We start from the raw sequence: 15899 nt of genomic DNA on the forward strand, positions 1-15899 counted from the left end.
AAATAAAAGAAGGTCAGAATGTTTGTTGAAATGGTATCTGGATCGTGTTTGTTATTTAACAGACTATGAGTAAACCGAACCTGGATAACACAGAACACGCATACAGAACCGTGTGAACTCCAGATGCCAATTTGTGTTTTAATCTTTTTACGAAAGAATGACAAAGGCAAACCCATAGACAAACACATACCTTCAAAACATTGTGAGTTGACATATTGTTTCAATATTATATAGGGTAAGCAGATTTACGTTTTAGCCGATCATAAAACAAAGTGTTTGCATCACAAACGTATGTATTTAGAAACGTTTAACTTGCACCACGTTGTTTTCCTTGAAGGATTGTAGCCTAACGTTCAAGCTATCATAAAATTCATCAAGTTGGTCATCTTCATACAAATTGCAAGCAACATTATGGTTTTTACTCATTGACATTTTATTTTAAGATAAAATATTTATATATGACTCCCTAATACATTGAGTTACACAACATACCACAAACAAACAAACCCTGAATGCATCTGGAATGGATCACCAGAACTGGTGGTTAGGACACAGACGCATACCTGATTACTTATTGTTTTTCAAATATCTATTCGTCGTCCTCTCCTGAAGTATATACGTATAGACGTTTTCAGGTAAAATTTCGGCTACGACGTATTGTTAATGAAGCCACTCGGTCTTCGAATCGGGCTTGCTAGACTTCTAAGAAGAAATATTTGGGTTTGAAGAACTCCAAGGAATACGATACTACTTTAGTTATATATTAAGTTTATGTTCTAGATAAAGTCACACGGCTGTTGTAGACTATGACGATATAGTGACCGTAACATAACCGTGACTCATTAATTGGCTTTTTTTCTTCAATTTTACTTTAAAAACGTTCAAGGGATTTGATGGCTCAGATAAATCTAAACATAACGTAATATATATTCATAATTCAGTCTTATATCACTGTTTAACTAGTGTTTAAATGTCATTCATATGTAAATTTTAAGTTTTCTCATCCAAATAGAGACATGTGATTTAGATATTTTAAACAATTAGTGTAATAGTCCTTAGTTGGTAATTCAAGATACATGAGCTCATGTATAAAGCAATAAATATAGGATTTTCATCATAATTTAGAACAATGAGGAAAGCATAAGGTCACGGAATATACAGTATACATGCTGCAAACCTGAAACGCGAGACAAATAAAATTATTCGTTTAACCTTGGACTTCTATGATTGTTTCTGTAGTTTCGAATGTATAATGTGATTATGAAAATAGGATAGTGTTCTTAAATTGTAACCATCGGGGCCCGGTAGAAGATTTTTAACCGCTTTGAACAGCACTCAACCTAATATTTGTAATAACATCTATTCTTAAACAAAGATTTTACTTAAATGTATAAGCAACACCAAAGCCATAATGAACTTAATGAAATGAAAATCATACAGAATAAAGAACCAATGTAAAATAATGATGAAGTTCTAAACGAATAGGTACATAGTTAAAAATCCAGAGTACCTAAGCTTATCAAACCGGAGCAACACGGTTTCAATAACGATCAAATATATCTTCATATCACACAGTTATGTGTTAATTAGGAGGAATAAATTCGTTTTATGTTCAGCTGCTAAAGAGTTCTACCAAGTCTCAAATAGTATTTTGAAATCATTTATATCCACATATTATATACATTGCGTTAAAACTGCCTTATGTTACAATTCAATATGATCATTGTAATTTAAATTTAAAATTGTATATCCTGGCAGCTCAAAAGAACTACTTTCGAAAGTAAAATATTAAACGAAATGTCAATCAAGTGTCTATGTATACAAAATATTCTTCCAGTGACGTTAGCGGATTACCAAATATCTTTCCAAAGTAAACTAAGACCGTTTCATTTAATGCCTTTGGGACCATCTATCAACGAAAGTATATTTGGTCGCTATGAATGATTCATCCACTGATATTGATATTCAGATTGAAAATGTTTGACAAAGACATTTTCTTCGCTTGCCTAACAGACAGAAACAGGGACCACTTTGTCCGAAATCGTCTTTGTCAACGTCATTAGATACGTCATAAGCTGCATTGCGCTTTCGCTTCAGACAGAATAGACGTTTTATTGAAGTGTTGCATGGTATTTAACTTAGTATATACAGTTGGTACGATGCGAAAATGACCTATATCTGAAAAGCGGAATTCTAGTTTGAGTTAAAATACAAACTCGTATCTGACACTCGCTGTAGTTCCTTGTCTTAATCCTTTAGGTCGTAAGCTCGTTAAAACTTTTAATTCAAATGTTCAAACCAAACGAAATGTTGAATCAATCATGCAACAATGTTCAGAAATAAAACAAATCAATCACGGAATTTCTTATTTGTCTGTTGCATTTATCTTCATAACAGGATTATTCAGTTCTGAGATTTATATCCACTCTGAAGGGAAAATGTTTTATTTCCAATCGTACTGAACATCCTGTCGTATCTGAAAGCTGTGCATCTTGTTAATTCAGTGACATAATTTAATCAAACCATTTAAGATCGCATTTAACTGCTGGGCTGTAATTTTTAAAACGCTGTTTTGTTATTTAGTAAATCAGTCTAAGGTTGGATACTAAATTTGTCGACAAATAAATGTTGAAACCGTTTTATTTTTTAATGAAATGACATATTATCAGAATGTCATCAGCAAACTTTATCATAAAATTAAAAATATTAAACAAAAACCAAATCATCGCCAATTAGCCTGTATTTGGCTAGTCCTTACAAAAAACAAACTGAGTTGGTGAAGTGAAATAACTCAACCGTCTTGTAATCATCTATCATTTAATAGTAATAAAGAGATAAAGAATGTGGTTCTAAAAATAAACAAAAATGGTGTACAGGGGCAGGGTCCAGGATTCGACGTTAGAGTGGGCGTAATTTAAGGGTGTTACCTTTTTACTTGCGCCCCTTTATATAAATCGATATTTATTTGGTTAAAAGTGTTAGCAGGGGGGTTTGTGGGTAACCCCCAAGAAAGTTTCAACAATTTCTAATCAGATGTGGTGCATTTTGGGCGTATTTTATTACTTTATTCTCCTATGTTGAAATAAAAAGTAAACTTGGACGATATAAGGGGAGGTGCACCGGGTCCCCCCACCCCCGGATCCGCTAGTGATGTAAACAAACCGATAAAAGGTAAACAAATGATAGTTCAATGGTTAGCTTTCATAGATAACAGAAAGTCGCTTGTGTAGCTATAAGATTAGAGGCCAGTAGGATAAGATTCCAGCAGTGTTTTGTTCCATTTTATGTCTTTATACGAACCGAGCCAGTATTTAAAGCCTAAAGTGCATATTTGGAGGCATACTTTTAAACGAAGACAGACCTTTTCAACAGGTACTTTCAACGAATTCGGTAGGTATTTCCAAACTACTTCCAGTTTAGATAAGTGGAACTTGAAATAACCGTACTGCTGGGGTTTAAAGAAAGGACCGCTTAAGGTAAATTTAGCAGTTTGCAAATAAGAAATTAAATCTACAATGTTTGGTTATCAATAATATATGTGCTTATGAATGAAAATGGGTCGTTTTGCACTGCAAGTAAATGGAATATCGAAAGAGGAAGTATAAAACAAAACACGCGTCGTGTATCTGCATGTTATCACCAAATCGTGAAGGACGGAAGGACTTAACCGAAATAGGAAGTCAAGTTGAATAACATTGTTTTCAAACATCATTTCCATTTTCATATCCGCATTGTGTTTGATTCCAGCTGACGACAATAACCACAAACGGATTCCGACATGTCGCTTGTAAATACACATTCGAATCACTCTAATGAAAACAACTTTATATCGAATAACACATTGATATCTGTACATGTACGTTTATCTTATTACATTTTGTAGAAGTTTATACCTTTGAGTTTTCTATATTTTCTATATTTACATCGTCGGCAACCACGGTACTTTCCTCCGTTACACTTCATCCATACCGTTGGACAATTGGCTGACAAACTCTCGTTTTAACGAAAATGCATGAGGCAGGAGAGACAACTCTTCTTCCAATGAATTCGCATATTGCACTCAAATAATGTTCGATAACTTTATAATGTCAGTAGCCTACGTGGCTGTTTTGACTTCTGCCAAATATCATTGTACTAAAATGGCGGACCTGGTTCAACTTCGGCAATCGCCAGAATATTTTACAACTGTAAAGCATCCGGTACTTTGCGGAACCAATGAAACTGCCTCATTAATTGTTCATAATTCCGATATTTTCCTAGCCAAACTTCCCACAGTTCACAACGAAGCATAGCGTAGTGTGTATCGGGGGTATCCTAGGATGTACTTAATACAAGTATTAAGTGGTGAGACGATGAGTGTGGTCGAGTGGTATAAGTATCCGACTCTAACCCAGAAGATTTTGGGTTAGATCACACTAGGGGTCCGTTCTCACGGCCTCATAATGGACACAAGTGCTGGTGTCCACCCAGAGAACGGACTCTAGATTGTTTCTGTAAACTGTCGTTGCAATCGATATAAATGAAATTAGTAAAAAAAGTACATTTTACACAAATTTAGCATAGTTTTTAAAGATTCATGTGCTGCCCTCTATTACTTTTAGTGTGTTCTATTTCAAAGATCTTGTTTCCAAAACTTTGTAATATAAATATGTTTAGAATGCACTAGAATGCAACATTTCAGACTAAATTTCTCTGTGTGGTAAAACCCGTCCTCAAGAGACATTGAAAATCTATAGTTCAATGCCGATGTGGTAAGGATATGACTGAAGTTACGCCGCGGTCTCTATCCCTTTTTTTCTAGCGTCAAATCCTGGACCCGACTCAGTTTATTGCCAAATAGACTCGATATTATATATTTGGTAGGCCAATTACTCGCTAGAATGGAGATTGCTTTGTACGATTCGATGCAGATTTCTCAAGATACCTCTATTTGAAACAGTCCAAACCAATGCTGGTTGCAGCCATAAATTTCGGTACGACGTACTCAAGTTGGGCATACTCTTTGCTTCATGACTTCGAAAGTGATCCAACAAAGATATCCGCAAAACAGGGGCATGGACATGAATCGGCGAAGGGTACGTGGTGTCTAGTCATATAACAATTTAGCCACATTAGTTTGAACATCGTGTAAGGTTTTTTCTTCGTTTCGCGCCGTTTTAAAGAATGCAGGTATGATATTTATAGTCATTTTCTGTTCAGTTATTTTAGTCCCATCAGAGATTAAATGACATGACACTGAGTCGCAGCACATCTTCAAAAGATTTAAAATGAAATTATGGAACCAGGCAAGTTTGTGTCCACTTTATGGATCCGCTTTCACATCTTGCTATCTGTATTTTTCTAACCGACTGAGCTGTGTTGATTTCGCCAGTATATTCTTACTATTAGACAGTGTTGTGTGAACATAACTTGATCATGTATATTACAATCAACGTTCAAAAACACTTCTTTTCAAATACTTTATTTTGATATTAGCTAAACGTTTAACATCCAATGATTTGTCACCTCGTAATATTTATTTCATGCACACATGAGAGAAATTTGCTACATGTTTGAATTCATCAAGTTATACATGTATTTTCAATTTGTAAAATATATCGATAGGTAAAACAAATATTGACATTAAACGTTAGTCTTTTGCGTAAACGTCTCTGCCACACGTCTGTTAAACATATCCTGTTTTGAATAAATCATAAACTAGCCTAAATCATAATTTCAACACAAATTGAAACCATTTGAATACTTCAGATTTAACAAACTTTATCACTGAAATTTTATTTAGCAGCTCATGGGAACAAACTGCCTCTTTTTGTAAGTTTGATGTTATCATAATATCATTTTGTTTCAGAAAATCGAGCGGGATATGCTTATTGAGGACGAAAACAGTCGTCATCTATCTGCAAAAACTGTGTTCGCACTAGCGATCAAGTACGTCAAAAAGTTGCACTGTCATATTAAATGTTTGCGCCTCTCTTCAAATAAACACATGTTTTGAATATTGTAACCTGTATGTGTATTTAAAGTTCAGTTCTTTATTGTTAAACAGTCTAGTTTTTATGCAAGGTGACATTGATTCATTGAAATAAATGTAATCACCTATGACTTTTTTGTATGTACATGTCAGGATTTAAGTTTAGAAAGTTCAAGAATCTAAGAGAAAGTCCATGAGTATTTTTATAGTATACAATTAATAATAATAATCTGGAACTTCTTTGGTAAGGGCAATTTCTCTTATCATTAATCTTTGGTTAAATAAACCACATGTGGTAAAACATTTCTAAAATTTGCAATGAGGATTACAGTTAAATCTTTTGTGGGAATTATATTGAGAGTGTTATTGGATTTGGATTTGCTAAAAAAGCGTGTTCAATATTTGATTTGAATTTCATTTTGTCGCTATTTGAAATACCAGGATCAGTGAAGATATTCTGTGACTTTTTTCTTTATTCTACGTTTTTAATTTTTTCATTACTTATTCGAAATTTATTTCGAAAAACGATTAGTAAATTAATGTTGTTGTTGTTGTTGTTGTTGTTGTTGTTGTTGTTGTTGTTGTTTTTGTTTAACGTTTGCTGCTGGTTTCTCTTTCGTTGTAGTATTTGGTTGTCGTAACGCTATTTTGAACATATAATTAGTATTTTAAATAGTATTTATGATATATTGATTTCATGAATATTAGAAGCGTCATAATAAACCTCTCTATTTGCAGTAGGATTGTTTACTTAAGTTAATTTTATTTAACATGTTGATAGCTAAAACAAAGCACAAACTACTTTTATCTTCTTGAAGATGGCTCAAGGACGACCTTTGGCGTGTTTCAAACGACAGAATTTCTGACACAATACGACAAAATGAGATACACTGGGTGTTGACTGTGCCAGCAATCTGGGATAATGCTGCCAAACAGTTTATGAGGGAGGCCGCCAAGCAGGTATTTATGAAAACAATTGATGAAAACTTTATGAAACGCTTTTGAAATAGTCGCAGAATTCATAAGCACTGTAAGTTAATTAGAGAAAAGCATCCAATGAAGTTTGATATGAAGCAGACATCACAGGAGATCTGTATTTAAGAATAAAAAAATATCTGAATATTTTGTTTATATGTATCGAAGATCCCCTGTTATTCTTGTATTGATCAATTTTGAACGCATACGATATATCATCGTTTCTTTATAATTGTTTGATAGTGTAATACTTTACATTGTGCGAGTGTTGGGTAACAGTATTTTATGTGCATGTTTATAACAGTATTGAATAGGTTTCAATGTTGTACCATGGAGCCTCACGTGTTCAAAATTGACCACGAGGCAGTATTGATGTAAATTAAAACTTAAACTATGTTTAATAAAAACAACCTTTACGTGATTTAAATGCATTTTTATATCAAACTGAAACATGGACTTGGACTTAAAACATATAGGAATCTGTGGATACAATATTATTATTTCTTTGCTAATGGAGTTGAAACATCTTGAAGTTCTAAAATGAGTTGGGATTTCATTTTGATTTTTTTAATCGAAGGTAGTTCAAATTTTCTCTAATGATTCTGTATACTGGCTCTATTGACTACTTATAATCCTCTTAAACAGTCAGTATGTTTTCTCAGACGATCGTATTCGTGTTAATTGTTGAGTGTACAATCATTTTAATTTTACTTTAAATATCATAAATGTTGATTTTTGATAATAAATACAATTAAACATGTTACAATTGCTTTTAATTTCTTTTCTCATATATGCTCCGTTTTTATTATCATACCACTGGAAGAGTATAGAAGTTCCCGCTATTATGCAAAGCTTGTAACACACTCGGTTTCCGATCAATATCACAATATGGCCCAGGACCTTAAACTTCGTAGGCAGGTTGGTCATGACAAGCAGAATTACCCTAAAGCTTTTGATGTCAGTTGGTCAAAGGTTAAGGTCGTTGTGTCATCGTAAGCCTTAAATACATAGTTTCCTACAAATAATTTGAAAAGGCTTAGACCTGGAGACCCTGAACTTAGTAAAGGTCCCTTACACATGACTAGCACCACAATTATTTTGACGTTAGCTGGTAAAAGGTCAAGGTCGTGTTGATCTTGAGCAGAACATCCGACTGCGTTCAATAACTGAAGAATTATTATAACTGCAAACTTTGTATGCTGTTGAACTGCATCTGCTTCCTTTTAATTATGTTTCAAAAACATTCGCGGCGTCTTTTATGCTTTGCATCAAAATTATGCTTGTTAATATTTTTGAATAACACACCTGACTGTTATATGAATGAACAATTTGTGATGTTTTATTATATTTAGTGTTTTGGCACACTAATTGATTTTCTGCTCATTTCCTTCAGGCTGGTATCGAAGAAATAAGACTTAATATCGCACTAGAACCAGAAGCAGCATCATTGTTTTGTCGCCACTTACCGGTGGCTCGAAGTGGAAATGAAACGTTCCTTGGAAAGCTGAAAGCCGGACAAAAATATCTTATGTTGGATGCGGGAGGTATGATATGCTACTGGCGTTGTCATTAGAAATGGTTTGCCCCGACCGAATTTTTTAAACGTGTTATAATTATGTCTTCCCTCCATAATGCTTTGTTATTTTTTATCATTATTAATATTCTTTTTTTTAACCATGTTTTATCCGGACCGTAACTCGAAAACTACCAGAAGGTATGAATTAAAAAAGATGGCAATGTGAAATTGTGCTCCATGCAAGAAATATTACTCAGGGGTGTTGCGGTGTTATTTTCGTCATTCATTTGTGTCATGCAAATTTTGTGAAGGCCATTACTCATAAACCGTTTAAAGCATATGATTGTAACTTTAAACATAAATATATGACAATGGCAACTTGTACATGACGTACGAAATATACCCCGTGGTCACACTGTTGCATAGATATCTTTCCTTATAATCTTAATATGAGTTAAAATAGCAGTCGCTAAAGCGCTTTCTGGTATAATTTGTTAGTTTAAGAGTAGAAGTGTCGATGACATTGATGCTGTCGTTCGGCTGTATTTGAACAGATATTTTCAAAATGCATAAACATGTTGATTTAATAACTATGAATCATATTTAAGGTGGAACTGTAGATATCACCGTACACGAGGTATTACACTCGATGAAAGTCAAAGAGCTGTATAAGGCTAGCGGTGGTGCGTGGGGTGGAACAGAAGTCGTCGATAAGGCATTCCTAGACTTTATCAACAACCTTGCAGGTAACGCACGCGCAGGGCTATTTAAAGAAAGTACATCATATTTAAATATAATATATAAAAATCAAATCGTACAATTCAAGAATAATCTGGTGGAAAATCGGTCGGTTTGAGAGGTATTAATGAACTTTAAAGAAATCTGACATTTAAAACAAATAATGTTGCGCACGAGAAACGCAATAATGAAAGCTTTCATTTGATACCAAGCAATGTATCGGCTTTATGCCTAATAATCAATATCAATGAATCAAGAAATACCAAATGTTAGATAATATTGGTTTTGCAGTATTAATTAAATAAGTTGAAGAAAATCAAAAACGGTTTGTGAATTGTACTCGCCTAATTTGACAAAATCGGTTTACTTTTTCGAATTTTATGACCTATACAAGTCTACGTAACAAAAGGTGTATCAAATTAAAGCTTTCATAAAAGGATATTCCGTGACTTACACTATTTGTTTAAATGTCAAAAAGATTATATAGGAAAAAAGAATTTCCTCTCAAGCCGAACGATTTTCCACCAGCGTGTTCAAGCATTGTACGATTTGATTCCCCACTATGATCATCATGTGCTTCATACTACTTACTATTGCTTGCAATTTATAGAAATCTCATTAAACAGATGCCGTTTTTTTACCAGTTATATAATAGACTATTTTGATTGAACATAATTATAAGATGAGATAAAACTTTCCATTTTCTAGAGCCGTTAAATAAGTATATATTCTGAATGCACGTAAGTTAGTTTCAAAAGTATATTTGATACAGTGTATATATCAATAGGATTTGATGTTATCGCCGATTTGAAGCGAAAACACTTAGACGATTTTATTGACATGCTTCGTCGATTCGAAAACAAGTAGCGGACCATTTCTCAAGAGAAGGACAGCAAGACGGCTATACGCCTTCCTCTGTCGCTGTGTTCCTTGATAGAGAAACGAAAAGGACGAGCCTTATGTGACCAGATAATGGACACATTTTACTCTACTTCGGTAAGAACTATATAACATTTATGTAATGACTACTTTAAATAGATATATGATTTTGAAATGTTACGTTATGAGTTTGTATTCTTGATATATCCATTTATGTAAGTCACCGGACGAATTTCCTTCATTGACTAATATAACGTAGGTGCCACATAAAAATAGCTGACACATAATGTCAATTATAACTAAACATTAAATAAATATCAAAGGTAATATATGTTACACACAATGGAAACTATAGGGACATGCATTGTAGCCAAACCTTTAACCAAAATCATGCTTAAAGATACACCAACCTGGCAAAACAAGTCAGTTTGAGATAATTAAGTTATTGATGAAACAAGCTTCTTTCACATCAACAGGTTTCAATATCAAACGAGAAGCTCAAGATCGATGCCAACGTTGCCAGACGGTTTTTTGATACATCAGTTTCAAGCACTGTTGAGCAATTGACGAAAGTTCTACGCATGCCAGTAAACAGCGGCGTTGAAGCGATATTAATGGTTAGTGAGTTTTCAGAATCGCCTATGCTTCAATACGCTGTGAACAAAGAGTTCGGATCTCTGAAAAGAATTGTACCAGAAGAAGCCAGTCTGGCAGTTTTGAAAGGAGCTGTGATATTTGGACACAACCCCAACGCTATCACAGAACGTATTAGCAAACTGACATACGGTGTTGATACAAATATGCCATTTGATGAAGCACAACATGACCAAACAAAAAAGAAATTCTTCGAAGGCGAAGCCAAATGCGCTGATTGCTTTGATAAGCATGTAGAAATTGGACAAAAACTTAAGGTTGGTGAGGCACAGTCTACAAAAAGGTATCATACACTAGAAACAGAGCAAACATCGGTCAGCTTTCCAATTTTCACCACATATATGAAGGACCCCGTTTATACCACAGATCCGGGGTGTACCAGTGTTGGCAAACTAATCATCCCTCTGACAAAGGAAAAGACAGATGGGCCACTGTGAGGTTCATCTTTGGAGGAACGGAAATTGACGTTGAGGCAACAGAAGAATCAACAGGGAACGTTCATCACTTGAAGATCGACTTCCTGGTTTAAACTGAACATTTGTTGTGTGATTGCAATTTAAGTTTGTAATAGGAAGTTGAAGTAACTATGTTATGAAGTATAAATTGTGTGTTTCACAGACTGTATAAGTGACGTGTTTCGAAAGTGTTTTTTTTTCTGTGATATCAATATGTTTCATATTAAAATATGTAGGAGACGTGTAATTTAGTTATCGCAACTGACACTCGAAAATTAAAATTGTCTTTTAAGCAAAACCTAGAGTTCGGTTTTAAAATAAAGGAATCCATCTTAAACCATCTAAATGTTAAGTTTTTATTGTTCAGTCAGATAAAAAGAAATTTATATTTTGTATTTAATTTTCAAAATGTAGTTCTGTGTTTTTATTCCATTTTTTTGTATATATTATTTAAATGTTGTTAAAAATTGTATTGTAAACATAAGGTTTAGTGTATACTAATAACTGATATTAATGAGTTTACAAAATGACTTTCTGCTACAAATGTTATGTGTAAGTTTTTGTTATTCGAAGTTAATGATCTATAAATGCGAGTATCAATGTAAACAATTGATATCATATATGTGTTGTATTGTATCAACATTTTTGTATACGTGTATATCCATTTTTGTCACGACGCTATACTGCTCTGATAAATTTATATTGAACCTGAGGCACCTAAACTATGATTGTGTATGCTTATGATAAATTGCTTATCAAACTTATTATAGGCTTACATCCGTTACCGGTTTGCTTGGAAAATTTTAACAATCAATTTAGAAATGTTTTGTGCTGTTGTTCCATGATTGTTGTTTGTGATTTTTTGCTTTTGTGTTTAATGTCTTTGGCATTTACCCAGTGCCATTAAACGGGTTTTATGTTAAAACTTTTGGCTAATAAGCTTGTTTCTGTAGTTTTTCACATAGTATGAAAGTCCGCACGGATGTGTGTCGATATTTACTCTCTATATAATTATTTTTAGGGCGAAAATTTTGAACGTAAATTCCTGTGATGTCGATGACTGTACACAATTATGTGTATCTACTAACAAATTATCAGTATTCGTGTTTCTGTTCCCAATGTTAAGATATTCCATGCCTTATTTATAGCACAAGAAATACTACAGCGACGTTTTTGAAACCACTTTACACTATAAAGTTATGAAAAGTCTTCATAAAATATTAGCATTATAACATATTCAACAATATAGATTGATGAATAGAGAGATTGATTTCAATTGACCAGCGTTATGAAGTGCTAGTCTACATTGTTAATTTGTGCTTCATATTTTCCATTTATATCGAATGTTACATGATATTTTCATAATATGCGTAATGAAGTAAAGAAAATTGTCGTAGACTTGGCAGTTTTTACCAGTTATGATATGTATTAAAAGGTATATATATATATATATATATATATATGAATTTGCTATGGTTTTAATTGCTACTGTATAAAAAAATTGATGAATTATATGGCTTAGAGTTGTGTTCGAGTAAATGGAACATGTTCTGATAACTTTCCATGATGCATTTGAATCACACAAACTGGCCTATCTCCCTTATTAGTTAAATATATATTTTGCATAGTTCTATTTTAATTGCACGGTTATAAAGACATGACGATGACAAAAGATTTCTTAAAACAAAAGAAAAAAAAGGTTCTAAAAACGGTTTGTACTTTCGACACAATCATTATCGCAGAAAGTGCAGAAAATTTACAAAATGCTTTATGCCTTAATGTGTTTATGATATACGTTCTCATGTTTTTGTCATGTATTTGTGAAATGAGTTTAGATGAATAAAAGTGTAGATGTGTTGAACGTTTTACATACTGTCCATAAGTTTTATGTTGGAAGGCTGTTAATAAAGTCATTTAGTATATAAGTCCCGACCAATGTTGCCATAAAGCGAATATTAAAAAAGGTGTAATTACATTAGTGTACATAAAGGTTAAGACAACACAACTTCAAAGTTAAATTTCTACATACGCTCAATTTAAGAATGGGATAATTCCGCACAGATTCACATCGAATTAGTTCCCTAAGATACCGATCGCCTCGCCGTGAAAACCACATCAAAGCATTTTTTCGTAAAGGATCAATTTAGAAAACATCTGATATAGCTAACCGAATTCTTATATAAATTTAACCGCCGTATTTATTTCCGCAAATTAGTTTGCTCGTTCTCTTTAGTCAAAATACAAGCACTCAGTATGGATATATGTAGTGTGTCGTTAGCCGTTTATTTGTTTTCGTTTTATCTATGCGGGGGTCTTTCATTGAATATCGAAAATGCTAATACAGTATCGACAGGATTTGAAGCAAAGATTGCAGCTTTAGTGGGAAAACTATCAGAAGAGGAGCATGAGATTCAGGAATGGAAACTGAAAATAGAAATTCTAGAACAACATATGGTGGAAGTTAAACGGAATAAAGAAGAAGGTATGACGTTCTAGCTGTTTGTCTTTCTTGTATTAATTATTCAACATATCTTACAATCAGTTATAGAAGTGAGATCCTTCAGAAGCGAAGCATAAAACGAAATCTTAGTAATGAACACATGAGACCCGGTTTGAAGAAAACAGTCCATTTACAGCAATTAAAGGTGGACATTGCCCCTTGGAACATCTTTTAAAAGGCGGTTATTTATTTTCATGAGTCAGTTGCGTACATGTTTATGGATTGAGGGGAATGCTTTGACAAAGGCGAAACACTGACACTAGAGAAATTGTTTATTCTTACCTCAAGTAAAGTCGTTTTGCGACAAACGTGCGTTGAACTAATTTGACCGGAATTGAAAGTATTTATACCGTAATATTCCATTAAACTGTCATGGTCACAAAAAGGAGAACTGTTCAAAAGTGTGCTTGTTTTTTCTAGCAAATATTGCTTTTATTATTTTTTTATGTGATGACTTTTATGAAATATGAATTGAGTCCATGTGTTTAAGCACTGATATAAATGTGTATAACTTTCTTCATGAATAATAGATTCACACTGTTAAGATAGCTAGATAGCACTGTTGTTAAAAAACGGAATCAACAACGATATTTAATTTTATTCTTATTTCGCTTATTTCATAATGACGTCATTTCCAGTTACGCAGGTCAATCATGGATATGTCATGTCTCAGCATTTGATGGGTTTTCTTTTGATAAAACACTTATCAAGTATGCAAAGTTCATCGGTTAAACTAATCAAACTTTCGATAGCAGATACAATAACAATCGTTATTTATAAAAGAAAAAAACGTTAAATGACGAGGCATTACACCTATGTGACGAGAATCTGTTTATTCGTCCTATTAACGATTTTTATGATAATTTATTGAGATCAAGCGTTTAAGATATGTTCAAGGTACAATTGTGTGCACATATGTTGCTGGCGTATGTGAGGTAGAGCGTTCGTTGTTCATGTCTGCAATTAACAACAGAAACTACATTCTCTATGTCATTTTAAATCAACCGGTTAATGAGATAATGAAACGGAATTTTAATGCCCAGTGCGTTATACTGCTGTATGTTTGTGAAGCAATGGCTAATGGGGATGTGGGAGGGCATATGGAGTATGTATTAGAATAAATATAATGAACAGAACATTCCATTGAATCAGATACTCGCACACAAATTCAAGATTGGATAACGCACACCTTCCAAAACAGTAAAATAAACTACATCATTGTGTCTTTCTTTAAAAAACATCACCACCATAAATATGATTGTGTTCTACCGCAGGCTATCGTCAAGAATATGTCCTCATTTCACTTCAACTGGCCTTAAGTGCTATGTACAAAATCAATCCTTACTTTGTAAGTTCGTACCCGGTCCGTAGTTCAGTTATTTATGTCTTTCTCCTATGAGATCCTTGTCATAATGATTACCATTTTAAAGGCCGATGCTAGGTGGCATTGGCGATGCTCTATATTTAGTTAATGGCAATGAACAATATCTATCAATCAGACTTTTTTATTTCGAAAGGAGTTAGTGCTTCCACGCGGAGGACCTCGCATCCAGGATTTACTTTTAGTAGTTATTTATTTATGTTGTTTTTTATTTACCAATACATTTGAGGGAGGAGTGAAGGTAATGCTATGGTTTTAAATCAGATTAATCTACCATTCCAATAACTTTTGCTTCGCTTTTTCAGTTCTTAGCCGACGTAAGAGAGGGGTAGTTGATCATAGACTTGGACTTTTTGTTGGCAAGCCGGGCCCCCCAGGTAAAAACTACTGTTTTAGAGGAACCTAACTATCAAATACAATAATATCAATAAAACATTTTTATATAGCTCACTGATTTCAATGTATCCTAAAGACTACCATTATCATATGTGCATTAAGTTTCGTTAAGTATGATGTACTCGCGATCTTCCATCATCATATGTGCATTAAATTTCGTAAGATATGATGCACTCGCGTTATTCCATCATCATAAGTGCATTAAATTTCGTTAAATATGATGTTCTCGCGGTATTCCATCATCATATGCGCATTAAATTTCGTTGAATATGATGTACTCGCGGTATTCCATCATCATATGCGCATTAAGTTTCGTTAAATATGATGTTCTCGCGATCTTCCATCATCATATGTGCATTAAGTTTCGTTAATTATGATGTACTCGCGATCTTCCATCATCATATGCGCATTGAATTTCGTTGAATATGATGTAC

At 33.6% G+C, this 15899-nt stretch overlaps 1 protein-coding gene across 1 annotated transcript in view; it reads left to right on the forward strand.

Annotated features, from left to right (window-relative positions):
• LOC128226818 (uncharacterized) overlaps nucleotides 1-15899 on the forward strand; it is a 94882-nt gene that overhangs the window by 75911 nt on the left and 3072 nt on the right. The window contains exons 3-8 of the mRNA XM_052936890.1: nucleotides 5261-5285; nucleotides 5849-5928; nucleotides 6790-6931; nucleotides 8340-8490; nucleotides 9071-9208; nucleotides 15375-15446. Coding sequence (XP_052792850.1) covers nucleotides 5261-5285; nucleotides 5849-5928; nucleotides 6790-6931; nucleotides 8340-8490; nucleotides 9071-9208; nucleotides 15375-15446 — 608 coding nt within the window. The remainder of the gene's footprint in view (nucleotides 1-5260; nucleotides 5286-5848; nucleotides 5929-6789; nucleotides 6932-8339; nucleotides 8491-9070; nucleotides 9209-15374; nucleotides 15447-15899) is intronic.

The sequence above is a fragment of the Mya arenaria genome, chromosome 1, assembly GCF_026914265.1.
Source record: "Mya arenaria isolate MELC-2E11 chromosome 1, ASM2691426v1".
NCBI lineage: Eukaryota > Metazoa > Mollusca > Bivalvia > Myida > Myidae > Mya > Mya arenaria.